This window comes from Dioscorea cayenensis, chromosome 14 (assembly GCF_009730915.1).
Source record: "Dioscorea cayenensis subsp. rotundata cultivar TDr96_F1 chromosome 14, TDr96_F1_v2_PseudoChromosome.rev07_lg8_w22 25.fasta, whole genome shotgun sequence".
NCBI lineage: Eukaryota > Viridiplantae > Streptophyta > Magnoliopsida > Dioscoreales > Dioscoreaceae > Dioscorea > Dioscorea cayenensis.
Genome location: NC_052484.1, coordinates 4023277 through 4041569, shown reverse-complemented (window position 1 = coordinate 4041569; position 18293 = coordinate 4023277). Strand labels below are relative to the sequence as shown.

The 18293-nt window shown below is 34.0% G+C and overlaps 1 protein-coding gene across 3 annotated transcripts; it reads left to right on the top strand.

The window, feature by feature from the left end:
* The first annotated feature begins 8153 nt into the window (after window positions 1-8153).
* LOC120275655 (small glutamine-rich tetratricopeptide repeat-containing protein) lies at window positions 8154-16587 on the top strand. 3 transcript variants are annotated; one of them, XM_039282299.1, is made up of 12 exons: window positions 8169-8303; window positions 8707-8827; window positions 9662-9903; window positions 12265-12298; window positions 13129-13268; window positions 13686-13752; window positions 13940-14039; window positions 14145-14308; window positions 15559-15605; window positions 15741-15791; window positions 15896-16241; window positions 16341-16587. In XM_039282299.1, exons 2-12 carry the CDS (start codon window positions 8812-8814, stop codon window positions 16355-16357), a joined length of 1224 nt encoding a protein of 407 aa, XP_039138233.1. In that variant the 5' UTR covers window positions 8169-8303; window positions 8707-8811; the 3' UTR covers window positions 16358-16587. The 3 variants fall into 3 exon arrangements, with proteins under 3 accessions (XP_039138232.1, XP_039138231.1, XP_039138233.1); XM_039282298.1 differs by lacking the exon at window positions 8707-8827 and having other exon boundaries at window positions 8154-8303; window positions 9662-9888; XM_039282297.1 differs by lacking the exon at window positions 8707-8827 and having other exon boundaries at window positions 8154-8303.
* The last annotated feature ends 1706 nt before the right edge of the window (window positions 16588-18293 follow it).

Sequence of the window (18293 nt, the reverse complement as noted above, 5' to 3'; positions counted from 1 at the left end):
CAAGCTATGCAACACAAATCAAAAGGCAACTCGAAATAATCTACCATTAATTCATAAAAGATCCTTACAAAAGAAACAAGCACATCAACCACACTACTTTGGGCTAATCCCAAACCTAGAGAGAAGTTCTACACTTTCATGTCTTGATTACAAAAGAAAATAGGAAAAGTAAAAGTCATGTAAAATCACAATACAAACAGGACTTGGAAAACCCCTTATTTTGCCCACAAAAGCAAGATCTTAAGATTTTCATCTATTTTCTTCTCTTTTCAGTCTCTTTTCATAGCTTTTAGAACTTTCTCTTCTTTCTCCAGCTGCCAGTCCCTTCTGCCTCCCTCTTCTCAGAAAAATCCTTCCTTTATGCCCTTTATACTCAAGGTCAGGAACTGGGCCCCAGGCACTTTTACAGACCACATGTGGGTGTGGGTTGTGTATCTTGGAAAAGCTGGCCCACCTGGTAAGTGTTGTCATTATTCTCTTTGCCTTGGGAACACCATCAATTCATCAAAGTTTTGGGTCAGCTCCAACTTCCCGCATGCAAAGTAACTAAAAGAAATAGTTTGTACACAAAGGAAGAAGAATTCATTACAAATGCTAGGAAAATGCATGCTCAATGAAGAATAAACAAATGAATGCCTGATAATAATTATGTAGTTTTTATACACAGCAAACTCCCCCCAAGCCTAAATCCTTGCTTGCCCTCAAGCAATGCTACAATCAAACCTCATGCCAAGGGGAAACACACAAAAATCAGATGATAATATTATTTATCACAAGGCACAAGCATAACTGTAAAGGCAGTTCATAAAGGACATGAAGCAATTGGCCTTGCCATAGGATGGATTGCACACAAGCATTACAAAAGAAAATTTATTCATCCCACATGCAAATGGTCTTGGGTTTTAAAATAGGATATAAAGATGTAATGAACCTTAGAGACCTCCCCTTACACATATCAATAGCCTGGCTGTTTATTTGAGGGATCAATAGGATTTCGTCAACAACACAACTTCACACTCTTTTATTTTCTTTTTTTTTTCTTTGTTCGACTAACATAGATTGTAGTAATCTTTTTGAATGGTGCACATGATAGTTAGGCACAAGAGCCACCCAACTAATTATTACAACTCTACATAAACGCATTAGTGCTTCAATGGCAATTAGCCATTGAAAGCAGAGGAATATTGCCATAGACCCTTTTTCAAATTTTAGAACATCACCTATGTCATTTCCCTCTTATTCAAGATTTTAACTTGGGCAAAGAGAATGTTATAGGGCCACGAAGTCTCAAGAAGAATTTGTTACAAAAGTATATACTAAGTTAAAGCTCACAAGATCACAAGTAATGGAATTAGCAAATTTAAACTCATGCAAATATTAAGTGTGCATCCCAATCACCATTAAGCAAGAGAAACTATCCTATGCCTTCTATGTGTCATGCCAAACAATGTATCATAGGAATTCTAAAAGTAAAAATCCTTTTTTTTTTAATGAGTGGAGATGTTTATGTAAATGCCATGATATGTGCAATAATGAGATGGTAAATTATAGTGCAAAATATGTAATGGTATGCAAATGCAACATGAATGCAAGAATGCATGAAAGGATGCATGACTACTCTACTTCTAAACTCCCCCAAGCCTAATGTCTGCATTGTCCTCAATGTTGGGAATTTAATAAAAAGTAGGCAATTGGGGTGGAATTGACTGAATCAATGAGGAGGTTAGAGGTGTCAAATGGGCCAGCACGGCCCGCAAATAGGGGAGGGTCGGCCCAGCACAAGACACGGCCCACTTTAGCCGGGCTCGTGCCAGGCCGGCCCATTAATATTTTTTAGTATAAAATATTAAAAATAAAAACATATCTAAAAAAATTAAAAAAAAAAAAAACAAGTGAGATACTGAGATGAAACTTGAAAGGATTGGTAGAATCTCTAGACTTGTTGTCACTGCCCAGAAGGTTGAACATACTAGCTTGGTGATCTTGGCCAGTGAGGAAAGAGAAAGAGGAAAACCATTCTACAAAGATCAAATTAAGAAAAAAAGAACAAATAAATACAATTTAAAGAAAAGAAAAACCCACATATTCGAATTCTTTTCGCAGAACTGGATATCCTGTTGTTTTCATAGTCATATCACATGAAAATAAATAAACATGAGAATTTTTCTGCAATTTTGTTTTGAAATATCTCAGAACGAGCTTGAATCTCTGGATGTAAATTAATTTCTTTTTTCCCTTAGAATAATAGCTCAATATCTTCATGCCTGTGCAAATTTACAGCACCCCATATAGACATGACACATTGACACCTGAAAAATCCATCTCATTGAACTCCTTAATAAAATGACAAACCAACCAGGTTGAATCCTATAACTAAACACAAAGCTCAAAGAGAGCATATAGATAAGGCAAAAAACCAAAAAACCTCAAACTCAGGTTGGTTCAGCAATGCCAAGGGTGTCCACTCTGTCAATTGCATCCAAAGCTTTCATCTTATCTATGTCAAAATTTATGATAGGCACCATGGATGACCGCCTTGATACTAAATCCTTTTTCATATCCACTGGTTGGAGAATGGCTGCTACTCTTACATAATTTCTGGTGCTTGCTTAACCTTGATTTCGTGGTGTCGAATTCTTGGCTTTTGCTTATTCCTGGCGTCGATTTCCTGAGTGTAACATCTTGTAGAAATTAAAAAGGATCAACAACTCAAGATCAAAACCCCAATCTAAAGAATCATCAAATTTTTTTTTTCTTTCTCCAATAGAAACTCCATTAAACCTCAAAAATCAATTAATCAATCCACAGAAAAGATCAAAAGGAAAGAGAAAGAGGAAAACCATTCTAGTATTCTACAAAGATCAAATAAAAAAAAGAACAAATAAATACAATTTAAAGAAAAGAAAAACCCACATATTCGATCCAAAACAAGAATCATCGCAACCAAGAATTGGACCAGGAATCCAAAATAAAAATAAAAATCCCCAAACCCATCAAACAAAAACAGAACAACCTCAACAAAACCCCCCCAACAAACAATGAAAATCACATCAAATGGGATCAAAACAAAGCGAGATAACAAAACAAACCTGAGACTCACCAGCGATGAACGGAATCTGGACATCAATTAAATCATCCAAAAAGGCGTGACCTTTGGATGACTCCTGCAAAGGGCAATCAAGAAGGGGGATCAAGAGGCATCAAGAATGAGAATGGAGAGTAGATAGAGGAAAAGGAAGGAGGCTATGCACCTTCGAACGCCACCGTCGCTGGTGAAGAAGCCCTTGCCCTACAGCTCCTGCTCGATGATCTCTGGTCGCGGATCTGGGCGATGACCAACGTCCGATGCCATTGGCGGAAGTCTGAAGATGATGGGTAGAGGCCCCGATGGAAGATGTGGCATCGATAACAGCCCAACCTAACCCTAATGAGAATGCATTCAAATATTCAATGCAAGTAAATAGATATTTTATATTTAAATAAAAGTAATAAATTACAAAAATAACAATTAATATTATTTGAATTTTGAAGTAAACCAAAATACTTATCTTTTTTATTTTTAATTTGAACATTTGAAATAATAAAAAAGATTAGTCTTGGACTCTTGGCATCTTGCAAGCTTGAGGCTCATCAATCTATTTCTTCTACATCAGTATATGTGCCTTCTCCGCCGTCATCAGGGGTGAATTGTTCTATTTTCCCTTGCAATCTATCTTCAGCATCTAGCCAATCCTTCAAACATATGCACATTTGCACTGTTTGATTATTCATTCTGCTCCTCCTATCATCCAATACTCTTTTTCCTGCACTAAAACAAGACTCCGATGCTACTGTAGACATCGGTGGAGTTAACAAATCATGAGCCATGGCGGCAAGTATAGGATAACTATGTGCCTGTTGTTTCCACCATGCCAAAATATCAAAACTATCCATTTCTTCCGATGTAAGAAAATTATTAATATTATAATTTAAATAATGATTTATTTCATGAGAAGTAGAAGAAGTACTAGTATTATAAGAAGAAGAAGCACCCGTGGAATTTTTTTTTTTAATTATATTTACAACATAAGTGGCGGATCTATTTTTGGTGCTTGAAGAGGAACTTTCACTAGATTGAGGCATATTGAAAGTTCTTCTATCACCATATTTTCTATAATATTCATTATACATATCATAAAATAAAGAACAATAATTTTCTTTCAAAATAGAATGATCAAGGCCCATATTATTATCATAAGAATCAATTATGCAAAAAGTGCCATCAATTTTAAAACGGGGTCAAGAAACATAGCTAAAATAGGAAGTGGTTCAATTTTTCCGAAATATTTTTTAAATTTGCCCTCCATGGGAGCAATAATAGGAGCAAAATTAGGGTCTTCTCTATATTTTGCTAAAATCTCACTAATAAAAAATATTTGGTTGACAATAATAGATGAAGTGGAATAATAAACACCGGACAAAATATTAGTTGAAGCATAAAAAATTTCCAAAAATTCCTTAATTAAATGGCTAACTTCCCAATCATAATTAGTGACATGATCATCGGAAAATCTCTCATTAACAAACATAGAAATAATATCTCTATCATTATAAGCACACTCCAACATGTCATAAGTTGAATTCCACATATGCTCAACATCAATAATATATCTTTTTACATTTTCTCCCCTTTCCGAACAATAAGCTTGAAAAATCATGTCTTCGGGTTGAACCATTTTCGAACATATAAAAATAAAATTTCGAACTTTTTTAAAATGGGGCTCAATTATTTTTTTAAACCATCTTTAACACATAAATTCAAAACATGACAAGCACAACGCACATGAAAAAAAGCCCCGGAAAATAAAGGCATTAAATTCATTTTTAAAAGATCGACCGCATTGTTATTTGCCGAAGCATTATCCAAAGTAATTGAAAATATAGAACTCGAAATATTATACTCATTAATAGCCCGAGTTATATAACTTGCAATAACACTTACGGTATGGCGGTGTTCTAATTCAAAAAAACTTAAAAATACGATTTTTGCAAAAACCCAATTATTATCAATATAGTGACCGGTAACACAAAAGATAATTCGTTTGAAATTGAGAAGACTAAATATCCGAAGTAAGAGAAATTTTTAAAAAGAACAAGAAGATAATTCGAAATTAATTTTTTTGTTTATAATCATCATAAATAATAAGACAATATTTTCTCGTAGTATTTCTTGAAACCGATTTAAAAATTTGGATTAAAAACCTCGAATAAGCATTTTTTTATAAAAAGCAGGATTTTTCGGCAAGATAAAAAAAGGTTGCTCATTTTGAACAATAAATTTCGCAACTTCTTTTCTTGCATTTTCATTATTAAAAATAAAATTTCCCATACTCGAATCGGTAAAACTAATTTGCGTTTGTGTGGGATCGTGTGGCTTCGCGGCATGCTTGTCGGCATGTCTTTTTAAATGCCCCGTCCCCCCTGAAGTTTGACAATAAAAATCTTTTTTACATTTTTTACAAACCGCCCGAGTGCCTTTGGTCGGAAAATCAACAATGTTATAAAATTGCTAAACCCCAGAAATTCGTTTTCTAGAGCTTCGAGGTTGTTACTTGATGGCCCAATATTTGGGGTCTCAATAACATGCTCAACATCATCATCATCCAGAGAATTTAGTGGGGTATTTTCATAAAAACCAAACGGAGAATTATCGGAGGGAAAGTTGGGAGAAGAACCGGCCATTATGAAAATTAAAAATTAAGAACAACGGATTACCTCAATTACTTTAACAAATAATTTACAAAGTCGATTTTTGGTGCCGATTTCTTTTGAGTGCAATTGAGATACTTGATGATGAACTTGAAACTTGGATTTGCAAACTTGAAGCTTGGAAGTTGCACTTAGAAGCCAAAGAGAGAATTAGATTGAGAGATGAGAGAGTTTGGTGTGGAAATTTTAGTTTGAATTTAGGGGTATTTATAAATTTTTTAAATATTTTTATTCCAAAAATGCAATCATAAACTAGCCGTTTATAGTTGTTGTAAAGGGCAAAATTGTCATTTACACCAAAAAGACTAAAATACCCATAAAACTAGCCGTTAGATAGTTGTTGGGATGGGTAAAAATGTCTTAACATCAAAGCAAAAAGAAAAAAAAAATTCAGAGTTTTAATACTCACAAAATAAAAAATTAAAAAAAAAAATGAAAAGTGGACCATTGCGGGCTGGCCCGCGCGCCTAGGTTGGCACAACCCAGCTGCCAACTCGAGCTAGGACGCGTGCTGGGCCGGCCCATGGGCCACAGAACCCTGGCCTGGCCCGACCATGGTTCTGGGCCGTGCCCAACCCGGACACGTACTGTAGCATCGTGCCTGGGCTGGGCACGACCCAAATCGTGGCTGGCCGTGCCGGGCCCGGGCCGACACGGCCCGTTTGACACCTCTAGAGGAGGTGATGAAAAGTGGCCTTGCGTGACGTGCCACTCATACATCGTATTTACTTGTTGCTGAAGCTAGTCTAGAACGGGCCTTTGGTCTTGTTGTTCAGCAGAAATGGTGGTGAAGGCAGCTATAATGCGCGCAAGGTTGTCTGATGGTTGTGGTGCTTGTTGAGGTTGCTGTGGATTATGTTCAACAGTAGGGTGTTCAGCGTTGCGGGGTGAAGATGGGTTTTGGCCTGGAAATCCCCAATTTTCACGATGTTTGACTGTGGTTCTCTCTGAGTCAGGGAGAGGATAAGGTGTCATGTCCCCTTTGAGAATGAGGTAGTAAGTGTCAACATCCTTTACAATCATCTTCATGGCAATGCAAGCCTCAAAATCCAGCCTTATGTTACCTGAAATTCTCTGAAATGGAGACAAATCACAGTTAAAAGCACGAGCAATTGGAGTTATGAGGCCATTGAGGACTATATCACCGGATGAGACTTTGACAATTTTGGCAAACTGGCGAGCTAGGTGTGCACCGGTGTCTAATGGAGTATCATGCAACATGGCCCATAAAAACATGAGTTCGGATTGCCTAACTATGGCTTCGCAATCACCACAATCAAACAGTGTAACAGCCATAATCCGATGAATGTACTTAAAACAAAGGTTCATAAGACTAGTGGCTCTAGCAATGGAGGGTTCATACTTAAGTACTTGGGTATGTGGGTAAGTGTGTGCCAAAAGTCTGGCGATAAAGTCTTTAGGGGTTCTTCGATCTTCTCCAGTTGGGAAATCAAAGATCTGATTAAATTGAGTTAGATTGAGTTTGTGGTCTTGGTTAAGAAGTCGAAATGTGATCTCACCTACTTCACTTCCCAGACCATAGAGAACATGGACATCAACTAAACTTAAAAATTCTAATGTCAAGTGTTCGTAGGTAGGAAATCACATGTTGACAAATTCAGTCCAACCTAGGTTGCCTATCATCCAATAAACATCATCTATAATGCCTAAGGTATACATGAGACCATCATCTATATACTTGGCTGGAATGATCCCTCTATTATAAAAGTTCATAATTTGCTCATATTATTTCTATTATTTTAGCTTCTCCGATACTAATGACCCAGCTAAAAATAATACCAAAAAATTATTAAAATATTATTAAAAATTTTAAAAGTAAAAAAATATAAAAATATTATTAAAAATTCAAAAAAAAAAAAAATCATGAAAGCATTATTAAAAATTTTAAAAATCCAAAAAGTTGTCACTACAGCGTCTCTAGTTGGGTTTATTATAGATTATTGGATAGCTATGGAAATTAATGGGATAAATAAAAGATTATATAAATATCAAACTTAATTAAGATAAATAAATTAAAACATAAATTATTTTGTGTACATAAATCATTGTTGTATAATTAGAGAAATCATTTAATAAATTATTTAATATATTTCTACTATTTTTAATAAATTATATTCAATTATGTATTTTTCAAAACATATTTTAAATAAGAGTAATATAAAAAATAATATAATTTTTATAAGTTTTAGATTACTAATTTTTTTTAATTAATTTAAATTAGATAAAATTGATAAGTAAAAAAATGACAAATAAAAAAAAAAACGAGCTGTATAAATTAATAAAAATGGATAAATAAGTAATATTGACGTGGATACGGGTCTGAACGGATTCGGGTCTGAAATAGCGAATAAGACCCGAATCCGCTTTCTAAGCCGACGAAAGCCCAAGCTCTTCCCTCATCTCCACCCGCGAGTTCAACACCGTTCTCTGGAACCCTTCGCGGACCTCCAAACCCTCATCGATGACGAAGCTCAGATCGGACTCTCCGATCTGCCGCCGCATCGTCCTCGCCTTCCTCGATTTCATCCGTTCAGGTTCTCCACCTGCAGCTCTTCTTCTCTTATTCTTGTTTTCAGTTGCCATTTCAATCATTTCGATCGAGATATTGATGGTAATGTTTGGTTTTCATCATAATTCATGTTCATGAACTAGTTAGAAGATTTTTTTAGGTGAATAGTGGTTTGAATTTTGTGGTTATGAGGAACAGTGAGGACTGATGTTGTTGAAATGAATGGTAGGAAAGCTTTTAATTTCTAATTGTTGGATTTCTTTTTGTTTTTATGTATTTTAGAAGTTATTTTGCGTTCTGGATGCGTTTCTTATTGTTTTGTGTTCCAGTTGGTGTCAAATTGATGCTCTAATTTCTGAAAGAATCATTTTACCAATAAACGCGTCAACAATCCGTGCCGCTTACTAAATGTAGCTTCTTGTTGCCAGGAAAGTTTTCACCTTGATTTTTCAAGTGCCGTGAGCTTGCGTGTGTGGGTGTGTTTTGGAGGATTGAACTGCCATTTCTTGGAACTTGAAGCCTGAAAATAAATTATGCATGTTTGTTTAGGTGGTAGTTCTTTCTATGTTCTTAATGTATATGTTGTTGTTTTGTTTATAATTGATGGCATAATGGTTTGCCAATTTCTGAAAGAATTACTTGCGAACAAATGTGTCAAGGACTCACACAACTTACTAAATGTAGCTTCTTTTTATTGAGAAAGTTTACTATGTAATTTTTCATCATGGTGGTATAAGTTTTGTATGTGTGCTTGTGTGTTTTTCTTTTCAGAATTGAACTTCCATTTCTTGAATGTTGGAACCTGAAAATCTTAATATAAAATTTGCCTGTTTATTTAGGTTATAGTTTTTATGTTCTTGATGTTTGCGAAGGATGCCAAAATGTATTTTAAGTTAATGTTTGCCAATGATCCATGTGACTTCTTGTTATCAGGAAAGTTTTCTTTTGTGATTTTCCATGTGCTAGTATGAGTTTTGTGTGTGTGTGTGTGTGTGTGTTTTGTGCATTTTAAACTGCAATATCTTGAATATTAGAACTTGAAACCTAAATATAAAATTTGCCTGTTTGTTTAGTTGGTATTTCTTTTTACATTCTTGATCTATTTCTTGTTGTTTTGTTTATCAGTTGCCAATGAATGTATCAACAACCCATGCAACTCACTAAATGTAGCTTCTTGCTATTGGGAAGGTTTTCTTTGTAGTTTTCCATCATGGTAATATGAGTTTGTGTGTGTGTGTGTGTGTGTGTGCATTTGTGTGTTTTGTTTTTGTTTGTGCATTGAACTTCCATTTCTTGAATCTAGATACTTGAAACTTGAATATGAACTTTTTTGCTTGTTTGTTTAGTTCAAGCATTGATTGCAATCATGTGTTATGTTGATAGTTGAACCAGCTCCCGGGGTAGATTTAGAAGGTCTTGATGTTGTCAAAGATTGTCTGGAGGAGGTATTTAAGGTTAATACTTCTAGCAGCAATGATGGGATACAACCTGGTTTGTTAGCTGACTTGTTCAGTTCAGAAGTAGCTAAATCTCGAGGATTGGAATTGGATTCAGTGCCAGAAGCAATTGAATGTACACCATGCACAAGCTCCAGCTCCCATCAATCGATGGTTTATACTGATATGGCAATATCAAATATCTGTTCCTTTTTTCTTTCAATGAAAGTTTATCTTTTTTTTTTTTTAATATTATTTCTGCAAGTTTATTGCTGATGGTAAAACCCATATTTTAACTAAAAAATCCTGATTGCTGTCTTCTATGTAAAAGTGATTTAAGTCATGTTATTGACTTTTAGGTGCTAGTTGTTTGTATTATTTTTTCTCTGCCATGTTATATTTATATTGCGGAGCTCTTCAATTGAAAATAAATGACACCAACTACTTTAGCAGGTAAACTATAGCTAAATAGTTCCTTATGCATAATGAAAATTAAACTAAGCTAGTTTAAAATCATATGATAAAATTTTGAAAAATTTTCTTACTTGTTAGAAATTTGGCATAGTAGAAAACTGTAACAAATTATCGCTATTTGAATGGGTATTGCACAGGTCTCAAGTGCCTGTTGCAAGATGATGTGTAAACTGTATTAATAATTGTGTTCCACAATTTTTGACATCCGTATAGAATGAAAGATCACGGTGAGTAATGAATTAGTGTAAGCAGTGGATGAAGACAAAATAGTGAAATACAATGTTTGATTGAGGAGAATGCATGCATAGTTACTAAAGGGATGCCTTAGGTGCAAGGCTCTAGGCTCCAGCCCAAACGCCTTGGAGCCTTTAGGTGTGTGACATTAGAGAGTTGCCCAAGCACGCGCCTTGCCTTGCACTTGAGAACATTTGAGGGGCAGCTTATTAAAGTGCAGCCTCTTTTTTTATTATTATTTTTTATTTTTTATTTTTTATTTTTTTAGTATTGTTTTTAATTTTTTTAAGGACTAGATAGAGTCATTAGATAATGTTCAAATTACATCTTAACCATTAAAAGCAAAATTTCTTTTTTATTTTTTTAGTTTTTAAAAACTGGACAAATATGAGCCATTAAATGATCATTAAATTAAATCTCAACCCTTAAAAAGAAAAAGGTTATTGTTTTTAGTATTTAAGAACTTGATAGCGATTTGGATTTCCTAGCCTAATAGTATTTCTTAGTAGTAGCAGTGTAATGATTTTTTTGCTATGTTGGTAATATGCTATTTTTGCTCTATACATGTTGAACTTTAAACTTTGATTTTTCTTATTTTATAAAATTTTAGTATGTATTATGAATTTTATGAAATTTTTAATTGTTTAAAAAATTTTTTGCGCCTTGCTTTGCCAAAGCACACACTTGAGCCCTGCTCCATGCACCTAGGTGCACCACCTAGCGCCTTGCTGCACCTTTCGCTTCTAATAACTATGAATGCAAAAAACATTAGACTTTGACTCAACACAAAATTAATGACGTTTTCTTTTCTTCAAGGTCTTCTTCCACCTTGACAAGTATGTTTCTAGACTTAGAAGACTTGGTTCAAGAAAATTGCCCTTTTTTTACTTATTTCTGAAGCTGGTTACATAAAGTTCTCCTCTACATGAACCTAAGATCATTTGTGTGACAGTGCCCTAAATGTGTATTGCAACTATTACTAGAGGGTTCCCAACTGGAATACCAGTGAACAGGTTCTGGCATCTTTCCCTTTTCCATTTTTCTTATCCACAGAACAGTGACCTCTGAGCCTTATTTGGGCCATTGGTGGGCTTTTTTGCCCCTTAAGAAATTTAGTTATAACATACTATGATTACCTATTGATTCAATTCTTCATATTCTAGCATGTGTGACGAGACATAGATAAGCTTCTCCTCTAGCAGGGCATAGGTTATTCCTGGAAAAGTTGGCATCTCCTCTTGGTTAAAAGTTTACTATGGATTTTGATCAGTCATCAGACTTTCTTCTAGAACTTTTCTTTTCTTTCTCTCTTTCTCTGTGATCATGTGTTTCTTGTTGTAAATGCAACCTTCCTATGTAAAATGGGTCAAGTTAGCCTCAGCCTATAGGAAACCATTATGTTTAAGTAGTTACACATTTTTAATTACATTTCTATGCTTCCATCAGACGTATTTTTTAAAGAATCCATGTTTTTACTGAAAAAAATGAAGAAGAAGAAAAAAGAAGCCTCGTTGTAAATGCAACCTTCCTATGTAAAATGGGTCAAGTTAGCCTCAGCCTATAGGAAACCATTATGTTTAGTTACACATTTTTAATTACATTTCTATGCTTCCATCAGACATATTTTTAAAGAATCCATGTTTTTACTGAAAAAAAAAAATGAAGAAGAAGAAAAAAGAAGCCTTGTTTATATTCATGAAATAATTTGGTAAATTTTGCTTTGTTTATATTCACATTTATGTTCTTTTCCTTGTTCTAGTTAGAAATGATTGTTTGTCAGTTTTTATGCTGTGCAATTTTTGTACTAACATTTGTATTTTTATTCTCTTCTTTCTTAATCAGCATAAAGATCAACATGATCAACAAAGTACTTCAGGTATGAATTTGAATCTATGTTTATGTTGTACTTCTTTACTTTGTAATTTAAATTACAAATATGCTTTTAATATCTTCTTACAAATTTGATTGATTTAACATTTCTATCAAGCATTGGTTTGTGAATCCTCAGTTAAATACATCCTATGTAGGGTGAAACCGAAAGTGAGCAATATGGTGACCTCCTTGTTCTCAAAATCTAGATTGGGCCATACCAAAGTAGTAGGCTTCTAGCTTTGTCAGTATACTTGAGGACATTTTGTGCAGTGCATGCCCTTTTTTGAAATTTCCAAATGTAATTGTTTGTAGCAAACTATTCTACTTCATGCGAACATGTAGTAATGATGGGGTTGACTAGTTCTGTGTGTCAGGGGTTCTTCCAGTGTAGCAGGCTTGTAGCTTTGTTAGTATATATCTTTATTTTCTCTCTTTCTCTATATCGTTGATTACATGAAGTGTTTAACAAATAGTAATTATATTTGGTTAATTGTTATTCTAATAAAAATTAAAGAACAAATTTAGCTTGTTTTTCGACAATTACATTAGCATAATTGATAGATTGAAATTTTCTAGGTAAAAATTTCTCATTAATCACAGATTCTGGAAATTCAGATAATGTTGACAAAACAATGATATGTCGAATAGTTACTTGCATTTTTATCAGGTATTAAACATGCCTTTTATAGACTGAATTACACATGCCCTTTAATGTGCTTCTCTATTTTATGGACTTCAATCTGATTTGGCTCATGTCTACCAAAAGAATACTATCATTTATGTTATCTATATTCATCATAAAGGCCATTGATACGAACCTTTTTCCTGTGGCAGGAGGAATTTCAAAGGATGAACTGTTTGGAAAATTCTATGCTGCTCTTGACAGAAGCAATTTCTTTCTGACTTCACAGGGTGAAGTAGAAGACCCTGCCCAAGTAGCTAAAGCAACAAGTTTCTTTGATGATGCATATAAAGTATGCCTTTTGATTTGTTTAATCATCAAATTTCTCATTTTGGCTGCTTATTTCATCAATGCTTTGCACTTTTAAGTTTCATATTGGATCTGGGTTATGTCATCATGCATTAATAATTGCATTCTTCAATGTTCTTCTTCACTCGTTTTGCTCTCATCCTGCCCTACATTTTCGTCTCTTCCACTTGCTTTGTGCATAATCTCAACAAAATTAGGTGAAGCAGAAAATGGAAAATAAAATGAGTTCAATTGGAGAAGGAAGATTGAAGGAACTTAAAGTTTTTTCTTGGCAATTTTACATACATATGAATAAACATGGCCGAATTTCATGGTAAAATAACTTTAAGAAAACCGGTGATAATGCTGTTAAAAGCAGTGTCATATACAACTGTAAATGACCGGTTTTACCCTTTGATAGGAGATGGAAAAATCTCAAGTGCAAATCTTCGATTTGAGCAACCTTGCTGAAGCCTTAAAGTTAAAAGGTATTTCTACAATTCTTGTTGGTTATATTATTATACGACTTCCAATCCTTGTCTTTAGGTAGATATATATGATATAAGGACAGTTCTAGATATGAAACCTAGTATCTGAACCAGTTGTTTCAAATCATGTCAAACGCATGGTTGTTATGTATTAGTGTGCATATTCCATGGGCTGACTATTCAACAGGTAATCAGTCCATGCAGTTGCAGTTGTACTCTGAAGCTGCTGAAATATATGCTTGTGCTATTGCACTTGACGAGAAAAATGCTGTTTACTATTGTAACCGGTAAGAATTTGTCAGGAAGTGCTTTTAGTATGCTTCTTCTTCTTCTTGCAGCACTTTTATCTTGGTTCTTCTGCAGTCACTCCTGATCCCTTGCACAATTATCAGGGCTGCTGCTTACACTCAGATTAATAGATATGATGAAGCAATTGAAGATTGTTTAAAATCAATTGAAATAGATCCAAGTTACAGTAAGGCTTATAGCCGTCTGGGTCTGGTTTATTATGCTCAAGGGAAATATGATGAAGCTTTAAGCAAAGGCTTCCTGAAAGGTACTTCTTGTTTGTTAATAACTTAATAATACATACAATTCACCCTTCTCATCAATTTTTACACTCGTGCATTGTTAACTTACGCCTTATATTGAAAGTTTCCCATTATATAGGATATAGGTTATCTAAATCTTGCAACCAGAAAGGAACTTTCATAGTTTTGGCAAAAGTTTGATATGATTAAACTGTGTTGACGACATCATTGGCAACATCATAGAAAGCTGGCCCAATGTAAGGAAAGAGTGAAGATGATGAGGTTAAATAATTTGTATGGCTTCTATTACTCTCTACTGGAATGATTTGAAATGGAGAATATATGGAGCCATGACCAAATAATCGAAATTTAAAACAGTCCTTGATGGCTACTGTCAAAGCTACTAGGATGTTGCCTTTTTCAATTCTTATCTTCAACAACAATATATCAGCCATAAGTGCTCAAGAAGAAATTCTCCTGATTGAAAACCATCACATGAAGTTCCTGTGTTATTCGATTTTGATAATGAACTAGGAATAACGTCTACTATCATGTTATAACCAATCCCTTAAAATAAGATTTGATTCATCTATTGCATTTAGTTGCACAGGGAAGGAATATGTTTTGGGTGAGATGTTAAGGTGCATTTCTAACCTTACTTGATGATAGGGTTACAGTTCTTTGTACTTTATTGATCTCTCTCCCAACTCATGCAAATATTTTTTTAAACATGAGTGAAATTTAAACATAATCCTGAAGATGGATTATGGAGCAAAATGATAATCTCACAACTTTGACTTGGATTAAACGTCTGGGTCACATCATCTTCTTGTTCTCTATTCTAGGTATGCTCTAACTGCTAGGCCTTGGGGAAACTTAATAGTTCGTAACTCTGTATTCTAATCTCTTCTCTTTCACAACAGCAAATATATAAGTCAATCTTTTGTGCCAATATCTTCTCGGACTATGTAATTTCTCATTTTGCCTGGATTTTTCATAATCAGAAGTGAATTTGGTGATATTATCTTCTCCGTGCTTTTTTTGGGAGCCCATATGTTGTTTGTGACAACATTGAAAACTTTCTGTAGGTCTTAACTTTTTATAATTCATGCATCATTGGTTGATATATGCAATCAATTCCGAGTATATATATTTGTTGATGATTTGTTATTATTTCACTTATTTGTTTGAGCTTATTAGCATCATCCTGCAAACATTAATGCCGACATGTTTTCTGCTTGCGACATTATTCTGATTTAATTTTTTGTGTGTGAAGCTTTACAGTTGGATCCAGATAATACCACCACTAGAAACAACATTCAGGTATGTAGGAACTAAAATTGTTATACAAATTAATGCTTTTACTTGTTAGATATCAACAGAATTTGCTTGTGCAGCATAACTTCTGTTTATTTGTTTATTTATTTATTTTCTAATGTCTGCAAATTAAATTTGTAGTTAGCTCAGCAAAAACTTATGGAGTGGCATCAACGAGCAGAATCAGATAGGGTAATTTGACAATTTTATGTGTTAAAATTTCACTGAATTTTAATGGTTTGTGCTCATATTTCAAATTTGTTCGAAGTTCTTATTTCTTGCAATTTTTCTGACAGAACACAAGACCGTGCCATGGTCAAGGATCATCTTCGCAACAACAAGCTACAGGCTCATCAAACAGTGGCACCACATTCACATCTTTCTCTACAAATGCTCCTCTTCCTCCTGATCTCGCCAACCTTATCAGGAACATGGCCGCATCCGCCTCAGGCTATCAATCTCATCCCGACTCCCGCAACGATCATGCACGGGAACCAGAAATCGATGGTATAAGGGTGGAGGCTAATGTGAACTTAGGCGATGCTCCTCCGGAGCAGCTACCTGGGCAGATGTCTGATGTTTTGAGGACAGTTATGGGAATGTTCACATCACAGTTTCAGCCAGAAAATAACAGGCCTCCAGGTTCTTGCAAGAACTAAAAAATCAAAATAAGAAGACTAGTTTTTGCTTCTTTTTTTGTCCAACATATTTAACCCTTTTTCCTCTCTCTTTGATGTCCAGGGGCAGATGAATCATAGTGAAAAATGCACCAGTCGTTACCAAAAGAGTGAGAATTTATGGTTCATAGCGGCAGATCACTTGTAACTTATTATTATTATTATCATTATTATTTTCTCTTTTTCAATCGGTGGAAATTTAGATGTGATATGATTCTGTTGGATTAGAAGGATCCTGCCCTTGTTGGTGTTTGAGCTTGATTTGAGAGTATTTTTAAGTAGAAGAAAATTCCTGTTTTGTTGGATCATCATGTTAAAGGTGTACTTGAGTGATTGGTCCATTGTCCTTCCAAAATGACATTTGTCATTTTGGGACCTAAACGAAAATTTTCAGGTTCTAAAGGTATTAATTAATTAGATTAATATATATATATATATATACTAAACAAGTCACAGATCAAGGGTGTGCGTAGAACCGTGAAGTGAATATTTAACATTGCATTTTTACTCAGGGATTAGGGGTTTGAGATGCAAGTCTGAGTTATGTTGGGGATTTGTTGTCAAGAGGGTTTGAACCCGGAATAATAAAAGTTTTTTATTTTTAATTTAAATAAGTTGGGTTGTGTTGCTGATTTATGAACTAATTATTATGAGAAATTTAACATTTTATAATTTCTTGAATTATGAAATTCAAATAAATATTATTAAATTTTTTTTGCCATTTGGATTAGTCGGCATATGATCACATGCCAGGCTGGCATGCTTCGTTCATTATGAAAAAAAAAATTTATTGTTTAAATTAAAAGGGTTATTTGCTTGTGTATCTTCATAAATATTGGTTACTGTATATGCCACTGGTAAAATTAAAATTGTGTGTATATCTTGTAGATTTTTTTTTCCATGTATATCCCTCAATCAATGAACAATTGACTAGAAGAATTAAAAAAAAATATATATTTTTTCATAAATGAAAAATAAATACCAAAAATTATTTAAAATATTTTTGGTTTGATACTCATGTTAAAGGGTTTGGTAAGATTGAGGGCAAGGAGGTATATGTGTGTCAATTTATTTATTTTGAATGATTTTTTAATTTTTTATCTATTATCAGAGACATTTATCCCACCATAACCGAGAAAGTAATTTTTTTCCGTTTCTCATATCTTTCATTTTAAGTATGATTCTTTAAATAGTCTCACTATTTATTCAAACTTATTTTTTAAATTTCTCACTTTAAATTACAACTTTTTAGTCTTTTTACTACATTTAAGTGAGCCATTTCATTCCCTATTTTTTTTTTATGGTTTAGGGTTTAGGGGGAATGATATGATTAAATTAAAATTGTAAAGGGACAAAAAAAAAAAAAATTACAGTACAAAATAAGAAGACTAAATGGGTAATTTTGAAAAAGTAGAGAAACTATTTACTGAATTATACCTTCATTTTAATTAAAAACTACTTAAATATTATTATAGGTGATGTAAGGGAAATGAGTAACATATATAATCCTTCTTCTTTCGACTTCCTCTTACTATCTCGACTTTACTAAAAACGTTTTAAAGTTCCAAATCGCTTGAGTGTTTTTCACTTCCTGTGAAATGACGCCTAATAAGATATAACTTTACTTAAAACTACTTTAGAGCAAATCAACATTGTTAATGGAGGGTAGCATATATGTAAAAGAATATATTTTTAAAAAATACACAAACAATAACTAATATTTATAAGTGATACACGAACAACTATTACTTGGTGTAGTGGTATGTTATTTGAATAGTGAATGAGTTGACCCTGGGTCAGCAGTACTGTTACAGTACTGCACGCATACTGTAGATATTGTATAAAATACTGTAAATGTACTATTCATTCACTGTTTATGGGTCCCTTATGGGAGGACGCCGTTTTCCTCCCCTCCAGGGTTGCAAGGCAAGAAGAATTTATTAATTTGGTTTAGTTCCTAAAATATCTTCTGGACATGCACATGGTAGGAATCTAATTGCCCCATGTAATGTCTGAT